This window comes from Eufriesea mexicana, unplaced genomic scaffold (assembly GCF_001483705.2).
Source record: "Eufriesea mexicana isolate 0111107269 unplaced genomic scaffold, ASM148370v2 scaffold500, whole genome shotgun sequence".
NCBI classification, from domain to species: Eukaryota; Metazoa; Arthropoda; class Insecta; order Hymenoptera; family Apidae; genus Eufriesea; species Eufriesea mexicana.
In genome coordinates this window covers 41,036-63,785 of record NW_016908649.1, presented here as the reverse complement: position 1 = coordinate 63,785, position 22,750 = coordinate 41,036, and the positions used below count along the sequence as shown (strand labels likewise).

Sequence of the window (22,750 nt, the reverse complement as noted above, 5' to 3'; positions counted from 1 at the left end):
TTACTTCTCATGATTTTCTTTTAGACTTTCCTCATCGAATACGCTATCATTCTACCAGCTATATTATTCTTCCGCATTAATTTTCTGCCAATTTCCAGTTCACGTAGAAAACCATAGCTGCCAACAGTCTAATTTATGGGTTCAGATTAGCCGATGCCCTAATGTACTTCAGTTTGTCTTTACTGGTCCCTTAGAAATTTTAGGAACACTAACAAACTCAAAAATTAGATTAACAATTCTAACATTATGAACATATGTTCATAAAATAATTATAAAAATCGGTAGTCCAAATTAAATATTATTATACTGTGTAATATAATACAAGGGTGCATGAAATATGAAAACAAAATAGTTCTATGCATTAATTTATACACCCTTCTTTTCTCTTTTATTATTATTATTACAAAACTCATCGACTTCATAGTAAGAACAATTTTTCCAGTGCAACATAGTGGGTTAAAAATCCCCATTCCTTAATTTCCCCTTCAGCACCCCAATTCCATTTTATTATTATTACTATTATTATTACATTTTATTATTATCATCAGACCATAGACAAAATTTTTTCCAATACAGTATAAGGGATATGAAACATTTCCACATCCTCATTCCATCAAAACCCCCCAAAATTAATTAAAATTAAAATTAAAACCCTTCAAAAATTAAAAAAATTAAAAAAAGAAAAAGAAATGGGAAAATAAATAAGTAAAGAAAAAGACAGAAAGAAAAGAATGTAATGAGCAGGTACTGATCTCGACAATGCGTTTCACCAGGTGAAAATTTATCTGCCGAGCGTTTCGATTCCTCGAAGAATCGCACGCGTGTCCGGAATCATCGATGATTCGGTCCGTGCAGTTCGCGCGCCAACCGGTTTCCGGAACGTAGCTCAATTTCATCCAAGAGTGAACACGCCTGGCAGGGAACCGGGGAAAAATTGGCCGGGTTTTATTGCGACCAGCACGCGGGAATCGTAATTTGTCAGGGTCACGAAGCCTTCGGGATTCGCGGCCGCGAAAATCGGTCGCGGAAGGGTGGCCTCGTTGCAGAAACGGCGACCGATGATCACTATGATTTGCAGTGTTCACGGTGGCTCGTTTCTTTACACGGTTTTCATGTCAGCGAGATTATGTGTATGATTTGTCGGGAATATCTTACGAGACATTCAATTTTATTCGTCATTTTTCTGGAGAAGCTATTATGGCAATCGCTGTTTCTTGTGTCTACATTCCCGAAGAATTTTGATTATTCTGGATAATAGATAAGCCATTATTTCGATGATTAAATTATAGCGTATTGAGTATAAGTGTACACTGTAACTGTAGTTTCAAAATTTCGTATTTTATTACGGTGGTATAAATCATCCTATTCTTGAATAAATTTTCTATAATTATTTTAGTGTCATTTTAAAGTATTATAACATTCGAAATTTGTACTATATTATGCTGTGATGTAATACCAAAATTTTGATTTATGTAATTTAAATTAAATACTGAATGAAAAATATTGATAAAATATTATTGGTATATACATCAGTGCACTTTTTTAATTCATTAATCACTAATTTGATGATTTTTGTACGACGCAATATTAATATACATTAACATTAAACTAATAATATAATAATATATATATAATGTAATAATATAATATATATATAGTATAATATACATATATAATATAAATAAATTTTGCATAGATATAAAAATTTTAAATATCGACAATCCCAGTTTCGGAATTAATTTTGGTAAAAAGAGTATCTCGAATATAGTAGTAAAACCAAAATGTTTGAGACGAGTCAATAAGTGTTAATTAACAACATAACTATTAATCGAGACGAAAAGACTGGTCTCAGAATTGTCCTTTCTGTATTTGTTTACCATATTGTATTATGTTTGTATTTGTTACGGTGGTATAAATCATCCTATTTTCGAATAAATTTTCGATAATTATTTTAGTGTCATTTTAAAGTATTATAAAGTATATTCGAAATTTATACTACATTATGCTGTGATATAATACCAAAGTTTAATTTATGTAACTTAAATTAAAGTGTATTTAATTAATTGAAATTTTAAAAATAGGTTAAGTATACTTTGTTTGAAACATTATTAAAAATGATGTTGATTAATATCCATTTAGTATAGTATATCAGAAATATAAGTTGAAGGAAGATAAGTGTGTGTAATGTATAATAATATCATAAAATATCACACCAATTAACATTGAAAATAAATTGCCTACTTTCAACCACTATCAGTGGACAAGTGCTTTCAATTTGATATCAGCAAGGTGACAAACTAATCTCGTACTTCGATTAAGAAAACCGGATATGGCGGGTTGCATGTTAAGCAGATGTTAATTGCACCAGACTGCGGTTAGCCCGAGTTACAATCACAAACCGCAAGATAGCTGTGGTTTTCTTCATTTCTCCGAGTTGTTTATTCAAAAAACACTGGAATTTTAGAAAAACGGTGTATATACAAGTGCACGCATCAGCTAGCTATGTAATGGACCAACCCCATTTTAAGTCACCATTTTTCTTCTTTATAAAACATAACCTATAAACACGAAACTAAAACTACGGTCTATGACTTTTAAAGCAATTTCCAATTATCTATATTAGATTAAAATTATAGATGTTATAATTATCTATATTATCCAATTATCAATATCCAAATTATTTGGTTATAAAATGAAACTATAGAGAAAAAAATATTTCGGAGGATAGAAAAATTTGTTATAAATTTTATCGCTTCGCTGATGGAATTGGACTCCATCATGGAATTTTCATCGATAAAAAGAAGAAAAAGAAAAATAAAATGTTATTACACAAATAGTTACACAGATATTCGTAATTTTCCAAATAAATTTCCAAAAAAGAAAAGAATAAACTACATTTCCTAGAAAATTATTGGGAATCAAAAAATTCTTAATATATTGTTGCACTAAAATCATTGCATTTAAAATCATTTAATTTCAATTAGTCATTATATACTATATACTATTCCATTCGCAATAAAATTATCCAAATTTTATGCAAATTAAAATACGTTAAGCATAATTTTAGTTCTGTGCGAGTGTAATTCATCTTTATGGGGTTTACCATGGAAAATTCTCGAGTTAAAGGGTTAATATTGGTTAAACTCAGCAGTTTCTTTGTTTTTGAAAAAGGAAAGAGAGAAATTGATATTAAGATATCAATGATTATAATTATTCCTATTATGTAATGCAAAAATGAAATTATTAATTGGCACTAATTATTAGAGACTGAATCTGATTGGTCGATTGAAAAATACGCTTTGTCGAGCAGCGTTGGACGATCGATATATCGATATATTATATCAGATTCGTTGTTGTAGGATCACGTGCATTATCGGACGTGTGTGACGCTTATTAACGGTGTTCACGTTCCCGCGTCGATCATCGGGATCGATAGGATCGAGGTCAAGGGGTCAGATTCGCGATGATCGACGATGACCCCGGCGCAATCGTCAGAGCGCCTCCTCCGTGAGTCCAACTGATCGATGATCCATTTCGAGATCGATTTACGAGCCTTCAAACAGAGCACTCGCTACCGAGACCTATACTTTGAAGAAAATTAAACTCATTTGATTAATAAATATTAATCTCGCACCTCCTCCTCTTCTAATAAATAATTCTTCGAATTTGCTTCGTCACAATTACTTTGTTATTCCTGATGAGGACTATAACGATTTTTTTTGTTTCTTTGTTAATAATAATAGTTAACCTATATCATCTTTTATTTATAAGCGATTCTTTGAATTTCTTGGGTAAAAATTATTTTGAAATTCATGATGGTAAAGGAAATATTCTTTTTTAAAATAGATATAAATAATTTATAAATAATTCGCGTAATAATAAATAATAATTTTTATTTAAAGTGTTTTCGTACAAAAAATTTACAAAGAAATTGCTTAACTCGCGTCGTAGATTGATCGTGATGATATTAAATTCGAAGTAAAGGGGAATAATAATTGAGCAAATTTCCTAAAATTGAATTTTTGGACTCTTACTTGCATTACTTTCCTGAAAAATCGAAAGTCAATTTATTTCCAAAACGCATATGCGTAATGCACAAACACTAATCAATGCTCTTGCAATCCTCGTCCACCATTTGCAATCCCTAAACTTAACCTTACCTAACCTAACCTCACCTCGAAGTGCGCTGTCCCACTCCCAGTCCACGGGAACATGTCTGCAAGCTATCCAGGAAACGCCTGGTGTTGCATCCCTCCGCTAGGTGGCGACGATTACAGTGGGCTAAGTGGGATGACTGTTGGTCTGGTGAGACAAGGAACGAGGACGACGACGAGATGCAACGGTACACGTCGCCGTATTCCCACGGTGAATCGCGACTGCGCCTAGGAAACCGCGTCGAGGAAACACGCCTCGGCGTGGATAATCGTCTGGTACTTGGCAACGACCGCGTGTCCCGTTCGGTTCGAATCTTCCCGCGTGAAATCGAGCGATCGTCGCGCGCCAACTGTTGCCCATCCGGCGGAATTGAGTCATCGCGTCGCGCCACTCTCTTGGTGGCTGATGACGACGATGATGGCGCAGAGATGGCGGCGGTTAATTAGGATTCTTGTTACTAACGACGAGTTCCTTTTGTTCCACGATGCCTTCGGTTTAGGTCATGTTTATACCTAGGTTTAGGTTTATGCCTATGCCTACGTTTAGGTTTAGGTTTAGGTTTATGCCTACTTTTAGGTTTAGGTTTAGGTTTATGCCTACATTTAGGTTTAGGTTTATGCCTATATTTAGGTTTAGGTTTATGCCTATATTTAGGTTTAGGTTTATGCCTATATTTAGGTTTAGGTTTAGGTTTATACCTAGGTTTAGGTTTATGCCTATATTTCGGTTTAGGTTTATGCCGATATTTCGGTTTAGGTTTATGCCTACTTTTAGGTTTAGGTTTAGGCCTACGTTTAGGTTTAGGTTTATGCCTACATTTAGGTTTAGGTTTATGCCTACGTTTTAATTGTAGGTTTATCCCTACATTTAAGTTTAGGTTGAAATTTATACCTACGTTTAGATATAGGTTTAGATCTATTGTTAATTTCAAATGGTCGATGGTACGAGGTCAACGATCTTTGTCTACAATATCATGCGAGGCTCTTTGTAACGAGATCGACCCAAACACGAGTATCACGGTCGAGAGCCACGAGTCGTAGATAGAGTCGTAGTAGAGTAAACATCACGAGGCTCGAGGTTAATTTTCGGCCATGTTTTCCTGCCTCAGTCTCGTGTTATTCTTCGCCGTGTTCGGACGTAGTGGCTCGACGTGCCTCGGCGTGTCTCAACGTGTTCGACATTGCTGTTGGCCCTGGCACGCGCCATCTAGAAGTTATATAGTAAGGTAAGGGGTTAATTGCATTTGTTGCGGAGTATTAGGTTAGGTTCGGGTCTGCTTTGTTGCATGGAGTCTTTGTTGGTTGTAGAATGTTGAAGATTGGGTAAAATGAGGGTAGATTTTCGAAGCTTAGGTTCGTTTTATTCGATTTCTTTTTATTGGTTGATTGATATTGGGATTTTAATGGGTTTTTGCTTATGGAGAATTCCGTTTTATAATCTTGAACAGTGGTAAAAGATGTGTGAAACGAGACACGTTTGCGCTATAGTAAGCATCCATTCACCCAGAAAAGTGTGAAAACCCTGGACATGGTTAATTCGAAATAATTAATAATTCAAAAATAAAATTGGTTAGAAAGCTTGGTTCAAAATTTTGATCAGTGTTCGGTAATACGTGCAGATATAATATTTTGGAAAAAATATTCGTCTTATGGTTATTGACGACATGTGCATCCTTGATTTTAACGGTATTCCATTGTTTATGTAACTCATAAATCGATAGAGATCTGTGAAATTAAGGAATCGTGAGATTCCGCGAATGAATGAAACAATGGGCTCCTAATTAACCGGAAACAAATTACCTAGTTCCTTTTTTTACGCAAACGCTAATACGTCCTGTGCTCATGAACAGGTTCAGCATAGAATATAAAGTCTCATCTTTAAAAAAAAATCCAAATTCACGGAATTATCGACATTCTGTTCTCGAATTTGACAATTCTCATTTCCAATACCATATTGTGCCAAAAAATTTCCATTTTTATTCACTCTTTGCAGTCAGATTTCAAAAATAATATTTGCAAAAATAAGTTAGATGTCTTTAAGTATATAATACGATACAATCATCATAACACCATATTTGGATCTAACTAGTTAGAAAAAACTTGTCAATCGCCCTAGAGTTCCCTAGAATTCCCTAGAACTCTCTAGAATCCCCCAGAGTTCCCTAGAATTCTCTATAATTACCCAGAGTTCCCTAGAATCCCCTAAACCCTAATTTCCACCAAAGTACACTCTCAACGACTCTTTAACGCGAGATCAAAGCTTGAAGTCTCGAAATTACAAGCAGTTACGTTGGAAAACTGTATCCTCAGGCATCGAAACTCTCAATTACCAGCAGTCTTCAATCTACCCTTGGTCTCACTCTCGAAACTTTGATGAGACATCGCAACGAACCAACACAGATATCGCTCTCGCAAAAACCAACAATAATGAAACAAACAGAAAATAAAAGAGAAAGAAAGAAGAAGGAGAAACAAACCGACAAAACCAACTCAATAAGAATCTTTCTCACAGTTTCTCACCAAAATTTTTTCATCCTCGACTGCTCGAAAACGCGAACTTCTTGAACTGTGTATTGAAAAGCCGGAGAAAAAGCTGAACGATCGTTGAAAGGGTTGCACGCGATCTCTGATCTCGATCCGGGACGATTATGTCCTCTTTGGATCGAGGAAACGAGTAACGGTATCGCGAGAAGGGCGGAAGAAGGGAAAGAAGGAAGGAAGAGAGGAAATAAAAATGGAGGAAAGAAATGGTTCGCGCCAGGATGACGAACGAATTAGAAATTACAGCGGTCGACCTGTTCATAATTCGCGCCATAGCAGGACCGTGAGAAACCGGCGTGTTCCGCGTGTTATTTTTGCAGGTGATCCATGGATCGTGACCGATCGAGAAACGCGAGTCGCGGTTTCGGTTCGTTAGCGGGTTAATCACGGCGCGAATTAATTCTGACGTAACTTCTCGCCGACTAGTTATTTTTCCCTAGACTCCAGCGACCGGTTGTGTAGTATATTTCAGTTATGCGAGTATGAAATAATTTTAAGGATGAGATAGGGAAGTTTTTTGGAGGTTAGGAAGAGTGGTTCTAGAAGATTGATGTTCTAGGGGAATTGGTAGGGAATTTTCAGGGGCAGGAGATCAGAAGTTTAAATAGCTCGAATTTAATAAATAATTTTTGGAAATATAAATGATGACTTTTGAAAAGTGTAATAGTTTTATAAACAATTTTGTGAAAATTTACTTCAAAAGATGTATAATAATATATTTATATAACAAGTTCACAAAGAGAGAAAACAAAACAATTTCAAGTATAATAATCCAAAATATTATATTAAACATAATAATTCTGTTAGTTTAAATTTAGTTTAAATCTTAAACTGGAGGATTAATTATTATGTTAAACTTTTTTGACAATAGTACTATCTACAATTTAGTTTATATCTAATTAATATCTAGTTAAATCATGATCAAAGATAAATTTCAATTTTATCAAAACTACATATATTTGATAATTTCAAAAATCATATATTATCTACAGTTATTAATTTCAAATCTCCAAAGGAATGAAATAATCCTTAAAAAAGGAAATATTAATCACACGTAATAAATCTCTAATCAAACCTCTGTAACCAATTATTTCATATATAAATTTTCCAAAATAGCAATTTCTCGACGAAATAAACCACAGGCATCCAATCTTCCGGTCTCAAAAATTGTTCATAGCTCGCAACAGGCCTAGACGGAAATGTCGTTGCAAGTAGTTCAAGGAAATCCATTTCCCTTTCACGGTTATCTAAGACCTCGCCTAATCCGTAGAAATGACGACTGTGGAACCCGGTTATCCGGCGTGTGAGAAAATCGGCGCGCGATCAGTGCTGCCAATAGTGGGACATAGGAAACGGCGGAAGCCCGCAAAAGTCGAGGAGTGGTTCACTCTTCCTGTTGCCGGCCATTGTTAACGGCGCTTTTCGGCGCGCATCCGCTCCAGGAGAAAGCGTATCGGCCGATGCTCCTTGCGCCCGCGGCCGCTTCCGCTCGGGTGGCGTGCAGTTTCCGGTGCGTGGCGCACGTACGATGCCGACTGCGATACACACCGCCTCCGCGCGTAGATCGATAGTCAGTTGGAACTGGGCTGTCGCTCGTGACGGTTATGGTTCACGCTGGTCCCGCGATTTTTTCCATTTTCTTCTCTTTTTTCCTGCGAAATACTACACCGACTAATTTACTTTACAGTCGTGTTTGTTTTTGGCACTGTGTGATTTGATTTCATTGTGGTTTTCATTGTGGAGAATACTAGCTTCTCGTGAAGAGGATCTTGTGGTTTTGGTGATAAGAGTAGAGTGATTTATTTTTCCTTGTTTTTCGAAATTGGAGAATAATTGTGGATACATTGGAGATTGTTAAATCGAATTATAAATTGATATACTCGTGTTTTGGGTATTTTTAAATTGCTCGGGTGTCTGGTGATTTTTATCGAAGAATTTTGTACGATAACGATCAAACGATTTTTTTATTTTGGATTAGCAAATAATTTTTGATATATTACTTGTCATCTTATAAAATTAGTTTTATATTATTTGTATTATTCTAATTAATATATTTTTTGAATGATTTATTTTATTTCATTTTTTGGAATCGTAATAGCTAAGTAAAATTGTTAGGTTTTTAGTTATTTTTATTTAAGTATGTTTTATAACGAGAATCGAGTGAGTGAAAAGTAATTGTTTAATGTTAAGAAATTTTTAACCGGATTGTAGATTAATATTCTTGCGTTGTACGTATTGGAAGCATATTGTATGGTAATATGGTACCATTGGTGATCGGAGTTGTTGAGAAGCAACCGTGTCGAGTTCCTTTAGGCTCGAATAACGTTAAACGAACTTCAATCGCGTTATCTTTTAATTAAGTCGCTCTGCTATAATTATTAACCGATAGTTGTACCATGGACGAAATAGATAAATCACTATCTTGCATGTTGCACACAGAACGTAACTACACTAATCGAGCCTTATCGACTTCCTTCGGACTTCCACTGCTTAGCAACTGTCTTGTCAAATCGGTCTAATTGGAGTCGAAAAAGTCAAAGAACACGATTAATTGTGTTTCGCATAATCGGCGTCATTTAACCATACTAATCGTCCCTCTATACAGCATTACCATAAATGGAGTACTATTGCCATACAGAAAAATAATCTACACCAAGCTTCAATTCTCTCAACTATTTATACTGTAATAATATAACGATATAAATAATTTTTGATCGTTTAATATCCAATATTCTATTATATTTCGAATAAATTTAAAATCGCACAATTTTCAAAATATAAAATATTAATAATTTATATTATACCTGCAGAACTCACGTTAGCGAGTTATACGTAAATAATTATTGCATAACGTTGTTAATATGTTAAATTAATTTTCAAATTTAGCAAAAATCTCATCAAGGACAATATCACAATTACTCTCGCAAAAATCGTAAGATTGGAATCAGAACCTAACCTCAAAGTTTTCTTCTACCCATATAGATATAGATATTAGGAATATTTATATTAAAAAATTCGACGAGAGTACTTTAATAACTAAAAATTGTCCACGAAAATCGTCCAAAATCTGCAAATCTGGGGAGAACGGATCGATATTGGATCTCGCCCGGGCCATCGGGAATGGCGGCGTTTCCGGTCACCAGCTGGGAATGCCCTGGACATAGCCTGGGAATATCCTGGCAGAACTCCCGCATTCCGGATCGTCGAGTCGGAGTTATGAAATACCGAAGTGGAAACGCTCGAGCTGCCACGAGAGGAGGTGGTTTTGCATTTCAGTTTCTCGATCGAATTCCATCCATCCTCGATCTCTGTCCGCCATGTTGGCTCCCATGGCACGCTGTCTCTGTCTCCCTGGCCGCTTTTGTTTCGTGCAAAGCGACTACTCCCATGGAATTCCCCAGTTACAACGATTTTCCTTTACGAAATTTCGTCCACGATGGTGGAAATACCACGGTGGAGATTCGTGAAATGGAATAGAAATGGAGGAAAGTCCGTGTTTCGATCGATGATTACCCGCTTTTCGGGTGGCAGGAGGAGGATCATCTTGGGGGAATTTTGTTGGGAAATCCTGTAATTTGAATTAAATACCGTTTCGTGGATCGTTGATTGACCCGTGGACCTTTGTCAGGCCCCAATTTCGGGGACCCGAGTCGGGCTTTTGGGTCTTCTTAGGTAGAAGATCTCCTCTCGTTTTAGCTGATCTGTTTGAGGGTCAATTATAGGGATAATAGTGATTCGATAGTAATGGATGGAATTTTATTTCGATTCGAATCTTTGTTATTGTTTTTGTAAGCTGTAGCAAGATGTACAATCCTGAGATATCGAAGTTGTTTAATTCTATTTATTTATTTCATCAATTATTGTATTTTATTTTGATATTTATTTACTTAATTCCACTGTCTTATTTTTTATTATTAATTAGTGAATTTTTAATTAATTAGAGATACTGTTTTCTACTAAAAAACAGAGAAGACATACAATAATATATTTATTTATTTATTTTAATATTTATTTATTTTATTAATCGATTTAACGTGTAAGAATTAATAATTTTATGAATATCCTAGTAAAGATAATATCTAATAATTATTTTATTTTTATATTTATTTGATTAATTCCACTATCTTATTTTTTATTATTAATTAGTAAATTTTCTACTGAAAAACGAGAGAAGACATACAATGATATATTAATTTATTTATTTATTTAATTAATCGATTTAACGTTTAAGGATTAATAATTTTATGAATACTCTAGTAAGGATAATACCTAATAGTTATTGAGGGTTTTAAAAAATTCAAATATCCATATCTTAATGTTTAAAAGTCTTTTTATTATTTTTATTACAAACTTTTGTTACATTTAATACTTACGGTGTCGATAAAATTCTTCAGACATAAAATTAACGCTCGTCGCTATATTTTATTGTTGCAGCACCAAGATCAGCTAGTGCAGGCACTAATAATCTGCCGCCGCTGACGTTCCATCAGGTTCATGGTGAGAATGTCAGACTCTGCAATGGCGGGACCATCGCCAGAAGATACGAAAGCTTCTGCAGGGGCATCACATTCAGCGCACGACCTGTGCAGATCGGAGAAAAGGTACGCTGTCACAGATAATTATTTATCAAATTATCACAACAAATATCTAAAACAATATCTACCAAAGATTCTAAATATTAATTTAACAAATAACCAATCGTATAATTTATCTGAGAAAATCATTCATCGAGTATAGCTTCTGAAACAAAATTAAATTACTCCTTCCTTGGCCCCCAAAAAATTAGAAATTTATTTTAAATAATAAAAATAAATTAATTGTCAACCATCAACCCTGAAACTAAAATTTTGAAAAATTCGAAATGGTGAGTAATCCATCACCAAGTATGATGGATCATGATCCACTAGAAGAAGCAACTACAATAATTAAAAATTTCCAGAGTAAATTACTCGGTCCTTTCCCAAATGTTAAAATAATCGGATAATTCCGCGGAAAATCAGAGTGTTAGCCATCACTGTGTACTAAAATTCCACCAAAGTGCCTAATCGTCGAATTTCCGGTGACAGAGTGAGACCAACGTTCCCAGAAAACAGGGTCTTGACGTTAAACCAGCGCGCCTAGCGACAAGTCCGCGAGGTCATTGCAATTAATCGATTCCAGCCAGAGATATTTCCCCACGCTGGAAAACACCGTTTTTCCCGCGTTTCCTCGTTCCCTGGCCGTAAATCGTATACACCAGAGCAACGGTTAATTGTGAGAATCGGGTGACTGTTGTTCCGCTCGACGGCTCTCGTCATTTGCATTTTCTGCGTCAGTCTATCGAACCGGCAGACCGATCGACCCTCAAGAAAGGCCGAGTTACTTCGCGTGGGTCGATGATTTGGATTTCATTAACTTTCTTGTCGAACAGGATATTGTCCATACCAGATCTCCAGATGCCTCGCGATTTTTTAAATCGAAGAGAAGTCGTGTGAGAATGAGTTGAGTTTCAGCGAGATCTCGGTTGATCAGAGATCTTGAGAAGGGGGGCTGTTCGTGTACCTGATTATTTTACTGATCTACGTATTTTGTATTTGCAGAGTCGAAATGGAAGATTGTGGTAAGATGTCGGGTTGAATTTAGGTGGAGGTTTGATTTGAAATTGTTTGGATCAGGATTGATTGAATTTAAATGTGTACTTATGGTAGATTGTGCCTGGGTTTGAGTAAATTTGTGTTAAATTTGAATTGGGTTTGGTTAGTACTGACTGGGTTTATAAGATATTAAGCCTGAGTTGAGTTTGGATGAATTTGACTCGGATCTGGTTGATAATGACTAGATTTATAGTATATTAGGCCTGAGTTGAGTTTGGTTAAATTTGGATTAGGTTCTACTTGAGTTTTGCTAGGTCTATATGAGATTGAAATTGGATTTGGTAAGATTTAATTAAATTTATGTCAAATTTGAATTGAATCTAGTTGATACTGACTAGATTTATGATATATTAGGTCTGAGTTGAGTTTGGTTAAATTTGGATTAGGTTCTATTTAATTTTTTTGGGTCTATATTAGATTGTGATTGGATTTGGTTGAGTTTGATTAAATTTGAGTGTTAAACTTGTTAAAGTGTTAAATTTTCATTGGATTTGGTTGATGCTGACTAGATTTATAATATATTAGGTCTGAGTTGAGTTTGGTTAAATTTGGATTAGGTTCTAATTGAGTTTTGCTAGGTCTATATCAGAGTGTGATTGGATTTAGATGAGTTTGATTAAATTTTTGTCTAATTTCAATTGGATTTGGTTGATACTGACTATATTTATCATATATTAAATCTGAGTTGAGTTTGGTTAAATTTGGATAAGGTTTTATTTAAGTTTTGCTAAGTCTATATTATATTCTAATTGGATTTGCTAGGATTTAATTAAATTTATGTTATATTTGAATTAAATCCAGTTAATATTGACTAGATTTATCATATATTAAGTCTGAGTTGAGTTTGGTTAAATTTGGATAAGATTTTATTTAAGTTTTGCTAAGTCTATATTATATTCTAATTGGATTTGGTAGGATTTAATGAAATATATGTTTTATTTGAATTAAATCCAGTTGATATTGACTAGATTTATCATATATTAAGTCTGAGTTGAGTTTGGTTAAATTTGGATAAGGTTTTATTTAAGTTTTTCTAGGTCTACATTAGATTGTAATTGGATTTGGTAGGATTTAATTAAATTTATGTTAAATTTGAATTGGATTTGGTTGATACTGATTATATTTATCATATATTAAATCTGAGTTGAGTTTGGTTAAATTTGGATAAGGTTTTATTTAAGTTTTTCTAGGTCTACATTAGATTTTAATTGGATTTGGTAGGATTTAATTAAATTTATGTTAAATTTGAATTAAATCTAGTTGATACTGACTAGATTTATGATATATTAGGTCTGAGTTGAGTTTGGTTAAATTTGGATAATGTTTTATTTAAGTTTTGCTAAGTCTATATTAGATTCTAATTGGATTTGGTAGGATTTAATGAAATTTATGTTATATTTGAATTAAATCCAGTTAATATTCACTAGATTTATCATATATTAAGTCTGAGTTGAGTTTGGTTAAATTTGGATAAGGTTTTATTTAAGTTTTTCTAGGTCTACATTAGATTTTAATTGGATTTGGTAGGATTTAATTAAATTTATGTTAAATTTGAATTAAATCTAGTTGATACTGACTAGATTTATGATATATTAGGTCTGAGTTGAGTTTGGTTAAATTTGGATAATGTTTTATTTAAGTTTTGCTAAGTCTATATTAGATTCTAATTGGATTTGGTAGGATTTAATGAAATTTATGTTATATTTGAATTAAATCCAGTTAATATTCACTAGATTTATCATATATTAAGTCTGAGTTGAGTTTGGTTAAATTTGGATAAGGTTTTATTTAAGTTTTTCTAGGTCTACATTAGATTTTAATTGGATTTGGTAGGATTTAATTAAATTTATGTTAAATTTGAATTAAATCTAGTTGATACTGACTAGATTTATGATATATTAGGTCTGAGTTGAGTTTGGTTAAATTTGGATAATGTTTTATTTAAGTTTTGCTAAGTCTATATTAGATTCTAATTGGATTTGGTAGGATTTAATGAAATTTATGTTATATTTGAATTAAATCCAGTTAATATTCACTAGATTTATCATATATTAAGTCTGAGTTGAGTTTGGTTAAATTTGGATAAGGTTTTATTTAAGTTTTTCTAGGTCTACATTAGATTGTAATTGGATTTGGTAGGATTTAATTAAATTTATGTTAAATTTGAATTGGATTTGGTTGATACTGATTATATTTATCATATATTAAATCTGAGTTGAGTTTGGTTAAATTTGGATAAGGTTTTATTTAAGTTTTTCTAGGTCTACATTAGATTTTAATTGGATTTGGTAGGATTTAATTAAATTTATGTTAAATTTGAATTAAATCTAGTTGATACTGACTAGATTTATGATATATTAGGTCTGAGTTGAGTTTGGTTAAATTTGGATAATGTTTTATTTAAGTTTTGCTAAGTCTATATTAGATTCTAATTGGATTTGGTAGGATTTAATGAAATTTATGTTATATTTGAATTAAATCCAGTTAATATTCACTAGATTTATCATATATTAAGTCTGAGTTGAGTTTGGTTAAATTTGGATAAGGTTTTATTTAAGTTTTTCTAGGTCTACATTAGATTTTAATTGGATTTGGTAGGATTTAATTAAATTTATGTTAAATTTGAATTAAATCTAGTTGATACTGACTAGATTTATGATATATTAGGTCTGAGTTGAGTTTGGTTAAATTTGGATAATGTTTTATTTAAGTTTTGCTAAGTCTATATTAGATTCTAATTGGATTTGGTAGGATTTAATGAAATTTATGTTATATTTGAATTAAATCCAGTTAATATTCACTAGATTTATCATATATTAAGTCTGAGTTGAGTTTGGTTAAATTTGGATAAGGTTTTATTTAAGTTTTTCTAGGTCTACATTAGATTGTAATTGGATTTGGTAGGATTTAATTAAATTTATGTTAAATTTGAATTAAATTTGGTTGATACTAACTAGATTTATCATATATTATGTCTGAGTTGAGTTTGGTTAAATTTGGATAAGGTTCTATTTGAATTTTACTAAATCAATGTTAAATTATGTCTCTTTTTAGCTAGATAAAATTTTATATAAATTCCCTTGCTTTAAATTTATCTACACCTATATCACATTCATTATTAGGATTCTGAAATTCGTTTTCATCGAATTTTAATTACCTCTGTATCGAATTTGATCTCGTTAAACTTGTACAGGCTTCCAGTCGAGTTTAAGCTAACTTTGTTTCACATGAGGGTTCGGTTCAGCCCTGTTCCCTTAAATTTGAATTAATTCCAGATTAGATTCGCTTCGGACTTTAATCCCTTCGAATTTACACTAGCCAATTTCACGTTAGATCCAAATCGAATTTTGATCAAGTTCGGTTTGGTTCCAGCTTGACTTCCGGCAGGCTTCCTCCGAAACCTGGACTACGTATCTCTCCGACTGATCCCCAGTCTTACGACCAAAATAAAAGCACGTGGTAAGGTAAATTTACCTAGGTTCCTTCTCAAACATAACACCGTCCACGTTCACTTCTCCAGCTGATTCGCTTTCATAAACTCGAGGAAAGAGCGCGTGGCAGTATTCTCCTTTCATCCTTCGTTTGCCTTCGTCTTGGAGGAGATCGAGCAGTCTGTGGGCGAGTACTCGAAGGCTCCTCGTGGATTTCTCTAAACACCTTGAAATATCGGATTTTCACCATCGCCTGACGATACATTTGATCCCATCTCGCGAAACCTCGCCAATTTGCCATACCATTCTCACAATGTCTACTTCCATTAGCCATTCCTGTTTACTATTACATCAAATTGACTTACATATCTCTATGGTATCTCTATTGTCCAGTTTTGAATTCAATTTTGGGTTCGAATTTGTCCCTTTTACGAATGAAACTAGTCTTCTAGTATCAGATCCATGATTTGTCTTGAGATTTTGACATGATATTGGAATTTCATTGATAGTAAAATGGAATGTCAACTCTTTGGCATTAGAGTAACAGCTGTATTTGTTATTTTTATATAGTATTTCGTATATATTTTTATTCCCAAGTTTTTGATCCCAACGATGAGGACTTAATGAGCTCCTTAATGTTTTTCCAACTGGCAGCAATTATAATATTGGCTTCGTTCAGAATTTGAAAGTCAATGAAGGTGATAGCACGCGAATCTATCAGAGGTATTTGCGTGGGTACACTGGTCTTGGAAATTATACCTCAAATTGCTCAAAGGGAAATCACAGCTCGTTTCATCGTCCATTCGCAAGAATTAATAACATCGATTTAACCATTTTCCAATCTTTTTCCTGCAACACTCGCGTCAGTGTACTTGCATTTTCCGAGAACGGTTCTCGTTGCATTGCATCAGAATTCGAGTGCCATTTTCTTGATTCCAAACAGAGAAAAGATTCGTCATAACTTGACAAACTATGCTGAAGATTCAATATTTCTACGTCGAGCAAACTCTGCTGAGATAATAAAGGAAAATTATAATTTCGCATTTTTATTTCAAAAATAGAAAATACCAATTAGAAGATAAGGGGTGTCCCAAAATTTACGCAAATAATTTTGATAGAAAACACAGGTCTTTAATTAAAGATTGTAAAAATTACTCAACAATGAAAATGTATTATTCTTTCATATAACACACTACTTTTAATAATCCTGAACTGTCAAGTGTCACTCTGTCACTTCTTGTAATTGGCAGCACTTGACCGCGCAAATGGCGCGAAATTCAAATCTTATATGAATTTTTGGACATTCTATATGAGAAATACATAGATAGATCGTTTTAATAAATCCTACTTGATAATTAGGATCATTGTGGACACTATTTAGGAACGAAAACGCTCAGATATTGTGATTAAGATAAAATACGTAGAAGCAGAAGTCACTCATTATATTTCCCATTTCTCTTCCGGCTTTTTTACTGCAAGACACTTGGAACCAATCTATTCCTCCGGTTCCCTGGTCTCGTAGTTGGAGAATCGTAAACCGTGAAGGAGAAACTTAAATCGGTTAGAAGACAAAGCCACCAGCAGAGACATTCGATTCTAGGAAAACGAACGACGCGAACTCGATATTTCGTAACTGTTCCCCACTGTTAACTATCGTCTTTGGGATTTTCGTCACGTTCAGCCTCGTGACATAACGTGGCCGAACTTGGTAGCGAAAAAGCGTCCCGTTGCCGACGAAATCGCGCGATTAAAGTCTGAGGTATTCCCCACGCTCGCGAATGTTCCTCCAAGGATGATAAAATAATTAAAAAGGAACCGAGAAAACCCGTATTCCTTTGATAAGATCGAAGGACTGGAGACTCGTGTCATAAGCACTCTGGGAACACAAGGTTCACTCGTTCCAGGTAGCCACGACCTATTAAAAGGATTCTCATGGTCAATTGGACCATTGATTTGGTGTGGTCATCGTGATTTATAGACTTCCAATAGAATGCTAGTAATTTTCAAAGGAATTGTCGGACTCGAAATATTTTAATTGTTAATCTGAAGCCTGTTCGACCTAGTTGCCCAACAGACACGAGGTGTTCCATCGAAGATGTTAAAGGATCAACACACGAAATCTCTTCTGTGAGATTGGAAAATCTTCTGAAATATTAATAGATAATTAGTGAGATCAATCTGACTTAGGCTCCAATTTTCTAACATGTAATTATCTCATGCAACCATGTAACCATCTAGCTGCCACACTCACTCCTAGTCACACTTAAACGCAAGAACATTTAATAAGATACCTGGATCTTCCAAAATCATGACAATCACGTATAATCAAATTTCAAAATGTTCAAAATGTCTGTCCTGGTTGCATTTCTTCTAAGATCTCGTAGATAGTCTGCCTCGCGATATGATAGGCCTAGGATTAACCTACATAGTCTTCATTCGCGTTACACTTCACGTGGATGAACAGGAATTTGATTAGAATCCTCGTATACGATAGATGTGCACCTGATATATGTTTCCATTTGATAAATATAGATAGAGACTATGACGAAACTGTTTGGGAGTGACAATTACTTACCTGACTCGCAGTAGCACTATTAGTAGTGGTCTTGGTCCAAGTTATACTCTATGAGCCTAATTAAGAGTAGCACACTCTGGTCCAGGTCATGCTCTAAAAGATAAACTCGTAATTTAATCTTGTCCTAAGTAAATTTTTGAAAATAAAACGAAATAACGAAACAGAAGCACCAACTAACGATGTCTCGTCTGTAACTCCAGGTCTGTGTGAAATTCCTCGAGATCTCCGACAACTGGAGCGGCGTGATCCGATTCGGTTTCACCAGCAACGATCCGATCAACCTACAAAATGGCCTTCCAAGGTACGCCTGTCCAGACTTGACGAACAAACCCGGTTACTGGGCAAAGGCCATGGCCGAGAGGCTCGCCATAAGAGGCGCGGTGCTCTTCTTCTACGTCACGTCCGCTGGAGACGTGCATTTCGGGGTGAATGGCGAGGAAAAGGGCGTGTTCTTCGGCGGTGTGGAGACACGAAGCCCACTGTGGGCTATCATCGACGTGTACGGCAACAGCACCGCGATCGAGTTCGTCGATCCCAACAGGCAGCACTTCAACAACATCAGGAGAGGCGCTGAGCATAGCAACGAGGACAACGCGCAGCACAGCAGGCACTCGGCCATGGACGACGCCAGCAACGCAAGCAGGGACGTCGAGAGGATCATCGTTCCTACCATGCAGGGCATGTCGATCCATCATGAGCCCGATGTCGAGCTGCCTGGACTCAGGTTTCAGCCTGCCGGTGTCATCTTCACGCCGTTACCCTTCCACTCGTGAGTATCTTCGGGGATCCTTTGTTTTCTAATTCCTCGAAGATCCACCAACACGCGGCTCGAGTTTTCGTTTAACCATTTTGCGATATACTGGTATCCTAAAACTGTGCTGTCCACAGGTGAAGCCTTTGAAATACTTTGGTCCTCCTGCAGATGTCGTTGCTGTAGGAAATAAAGTCCAGAAAGAGATCAGCGAGTTATTCTCTCTGTTGGTTTTTGAGCATAATATGCCTGGGTGTCATATGTTATTATTAATAGTACATATTTAGCATGTAATTGTGTAACTGTTAATAATATGTTATAATATATGCTAGTATTAATAGTAATACTATGTACAATGTTATATGACAGGTTTGACAGCACTGGTTTAGGATATTAGGATGGTTTGGTTTTGAATCTCTTCAAAAGTTCTGCCTCAGCTATTGGTGTACGGAGTAGAACAGTTGGATAATCATAGCTATCCTTGGTAGCGAAAGGATTAAATGCAGGCTTGTCTTGATTCACTTATTCACTGAACTTAGAAGCAGGCAGGAGAAGTAGGTTCTGTTATTGTGATAGACTGTAAATTAGATTTATGATGACTTGTATGAAAGATTAAGGTTACACGCTTACTGGTGTTAATCTAGTTTTAAAAATGTACTGCGAGGGGAAAAGAGAGGAATGTTAACCTATACAAATTTAAAGTTCAGAGTAGAAAGTGAGCTATACAAGGTTTATTAGGTAGGTGTTATCTGCCAGACATGTGAATGACTTAAAACTAACTACAAAATTTATCATTCTATGTAGCTATTGATGAAAATATTTGTACTATTAGTTTTACTTATTTTAATACCACCTTTTTCATGGACAGTTCTATGTGACTTATTAAATCTTTTACTTTCTTTAGGAAAAAAGAGGCATTGGGATCAGTTATTATAATAACCTAACAATTAATACTGAATTGTCTAGCTATACCTTTTCTGTTATAGGAGCTTCAAAATAATTCAAATTATAAGACTGAATTGTCATGACATAAGAGTGTAAAAATCCTACGGACTACTATCGATTCGTTCATAGCTGCAATGTACAGTTAGAATCGTCTTCCGGTGATATTTATTCTCTAACTCGGGCCAATTTCAATCACGTGTTGTGCCTGTTCCGTGTGGCTTAACCTTGATCGAATACTAATAAAGTCTCTTTTTAGGATATTCAATGTACTTTAAATTGCAATGGCACTGTATATTAATTTGACATAATTAACACACAAATAGTACAAAGTCTTCAGCTTGTTTAGTTTAATTCAGAAGGCACCAATCTCTATAATAACTTAATTGCTACTGTTAGTTCAGCCAACCGTGTCTCTTTCTTGATTTCAAAACTCAGTAAAGATCCTAGGAATTTATTCTAACTTTCTATCACACTCATCACCTACAAGTTCCATCTACCTATATAATAGATTGCTACAAATTTCAAATCTCTCATCTTCTTACACCATATCTCTTTGATACATAACACAAACGAGTATAAGTTCATTTTAAATTGACATTTTGTACATACCCATCGTTCCATTATAGACCATCTTCTAATGACTTCTCCGTTTCTCCATTCTCCAGGACCAGAGGTAGGAACATCCGTTTCAGTAACCAGCAGTGCGTGGCGACACGGTCCGACACGGAATTCTGTCACGGCTATGCATTTACAAGCCAACCACTACTATTAGGAGAACGATTGGTAGTGCAGATCTTAGCCACAGAGCCGATGTACGTTGGTGCTCTCGCTCTAGGTCTGACTTCCTGTGATCCAGCTCGTCTTACTGCCGAAGACCTACCCGATGACAGCGATCTCTTATTGGATCGTCCAGAATACTGGGTAGTCTCCAAGGATGTGGCATCGAGTCCTCAACCTGGTGACGAAATAGCCTTTACAGTCACACACTTTGGAGAAGTTCAAATGAGCAAAAATGGTGGGCCACCTAACGTGGTGATGCACGTGGACCAAAGTCTCCAGTTATGGGCGTTCTTCGATGTCTATGGTAGTACACAACGAATCAGGGTACTGGCTGAAAAGCCTACGTCGCCACCGCGACAAGGTCAAAGCAACCCTATACCGACAACGGTGTTGCAACAACAGCAGCAACAGCAACAGCAACAACACTGCAATCACAGTAATGCTGCCACAGAACTATCCAGATTTTCGGAGATGGTTCAATTCAAACCAGCCATAGGCGGAGGTACCGTGCTAGTGGTGAACCTTCCGCCTCAGACAAGCTACGTCACACCGTCCTCGTCCACTTCTCAGCCCACTTACACCTCCGCCATACACAGGAATCAGCACGTGCACCTTCCACCAGCAGCTACAACATCCACGGCGTCCACGTCGCACCCTGGATCCTCCAGACAGCCTTCGCCACCTCTAACAGGCACCATGGCCAGTACAGGATCCTCTACGTACGTGGAACCAGTGAATTATCAAAGTCTCGATGGCACTTTTAATTCTCAGCCGTCTTCTCTCCTGCAACTGTGGAGCGAAGGTCTTCAACCTACGCCTGGACAGCCCAATGAATGCTCAGTGTGCTATGAAAGAAGCATCAATAGCGTACTGTACATGTGCGGCCACATGTGCATGTGCTATTCCTGCGCCATCCAACAATGGCGTGGCAAAGGTGGTGGACATTGCCCACTTTGTCGGGCGACCATCAGAGACGTGATCCGCATCTACAGATCCTGAACAACGGCGCAGTTACACCGCGGAAGAAACGGATCCAGGGGCTGATGCCGGACCATTTCGGGTTAACTCGTCTCCTCGGAACAAGCAAACGCCGTTTTCGTCGTACAGACTCTTGGTGTTCTCGTGTGTGGAGAAATTATGCTCAGGATAAATGAAATCTTCGATAACGGGCTCATAGAAGAGTCCAACTGTTCTTCTGCTGATTCTTCTGCAGATTTGGTCCTATGGTAATGAGTAGTTTGATTGTTATGAGATTCTCAGGATCTTAGAACTGTAGAACACACTGAAATGGATGCAAAACTAATGTCACAGATGGAAAGGAAAATTACGTTTGTTCGTCGCCACATTGATGTAATGGCGAGATGAGAACATATGAAGTATCATCGTTGGACTCTAAAGGCAGGAGCTCCTAGTTCATCGACGGTTTTGCTATCCTCAACGTCAGTGAGATTCACACAGTGTCGCTGAACTATGTATCGGTTTCGAACGAGTGGCGTAAAGATTTTGAATACGTGTGTACGCCTTTAAGCTTGACAGAGAACAAAGGGGATGAGTGATCGTATGAAAGACAGAAAAACGAATGAGTGAAGAAACTAAGAAAGAAAGAAAGAGAGTAACATTGATCTTACAATGCGTTAGCGTTACCGTTTTCTACCGAGTTCGCGCCCCCTAAATGCTACACTGAGGAAGAACATAGACTCATTCCTGGCAGTTGCAATTTGCAGATCGTAGGCACATGCTTTTTATGCAGAATATGCATTAAATTTATATAATTGCGAGGATTGCAGTTTTCGAGTGTAAATTGTATTTTTTTTTTTTTTTTTCTTTTTGGAGAAGAGGAGAGTCTGTGTTAATATTCATACAATATTTGAAAATTTATCTTGCAGGATAAGAATTTTAATTAGTATTGTTAAAGTACAATCTATATTAAACCAGATGTA

At 35.7% G+C, this 22,750-nt stretch overlaps 1 protein-coding gene across 2 annotated transcripts in view; it reads left to right on the top strand.

Annotated features, from left to right (window-relative positions):
• neur (E3 ubiquitin-protein ligase neur) overlaps window positions 1-22,538 on the top strand; it is a 167,078-nt gene extending 144,540 nt beyond the window's left edge. The window contains exons 1-4 of one of the 2 annotated variants that reach the window (XM_017897474.1): window positions 9,731-9,954; window positions 11,130-11,296; window positions 18,535-19,103; window positions 20,696-22,538. In XM_017897474.1, the coding sequence (XP_017752963.1) occupies window positions 9,816-9,954; window positions 11,130-11,296; window positions 18,535-19,103; window positions 20,696-21,809 (1,989 nt within the window). In that variant the 5' untranslated portion in view covers window positions 9,731-9,815 and the 3' untranslated portion in view covers window positions 21,810-22,538. Of the gene's footprint in view, window positions 1-9,730; window positions 9,955-11,129; window positions 11,297-18,534; window positions 19,104-20,695 lie in introns of those variants that run through there. The other variant, XM_017897475.1, reaches the window with a different exon arrangement.
• Window positions 22,539-22,750: the final 212 nt, after the last annotated feature.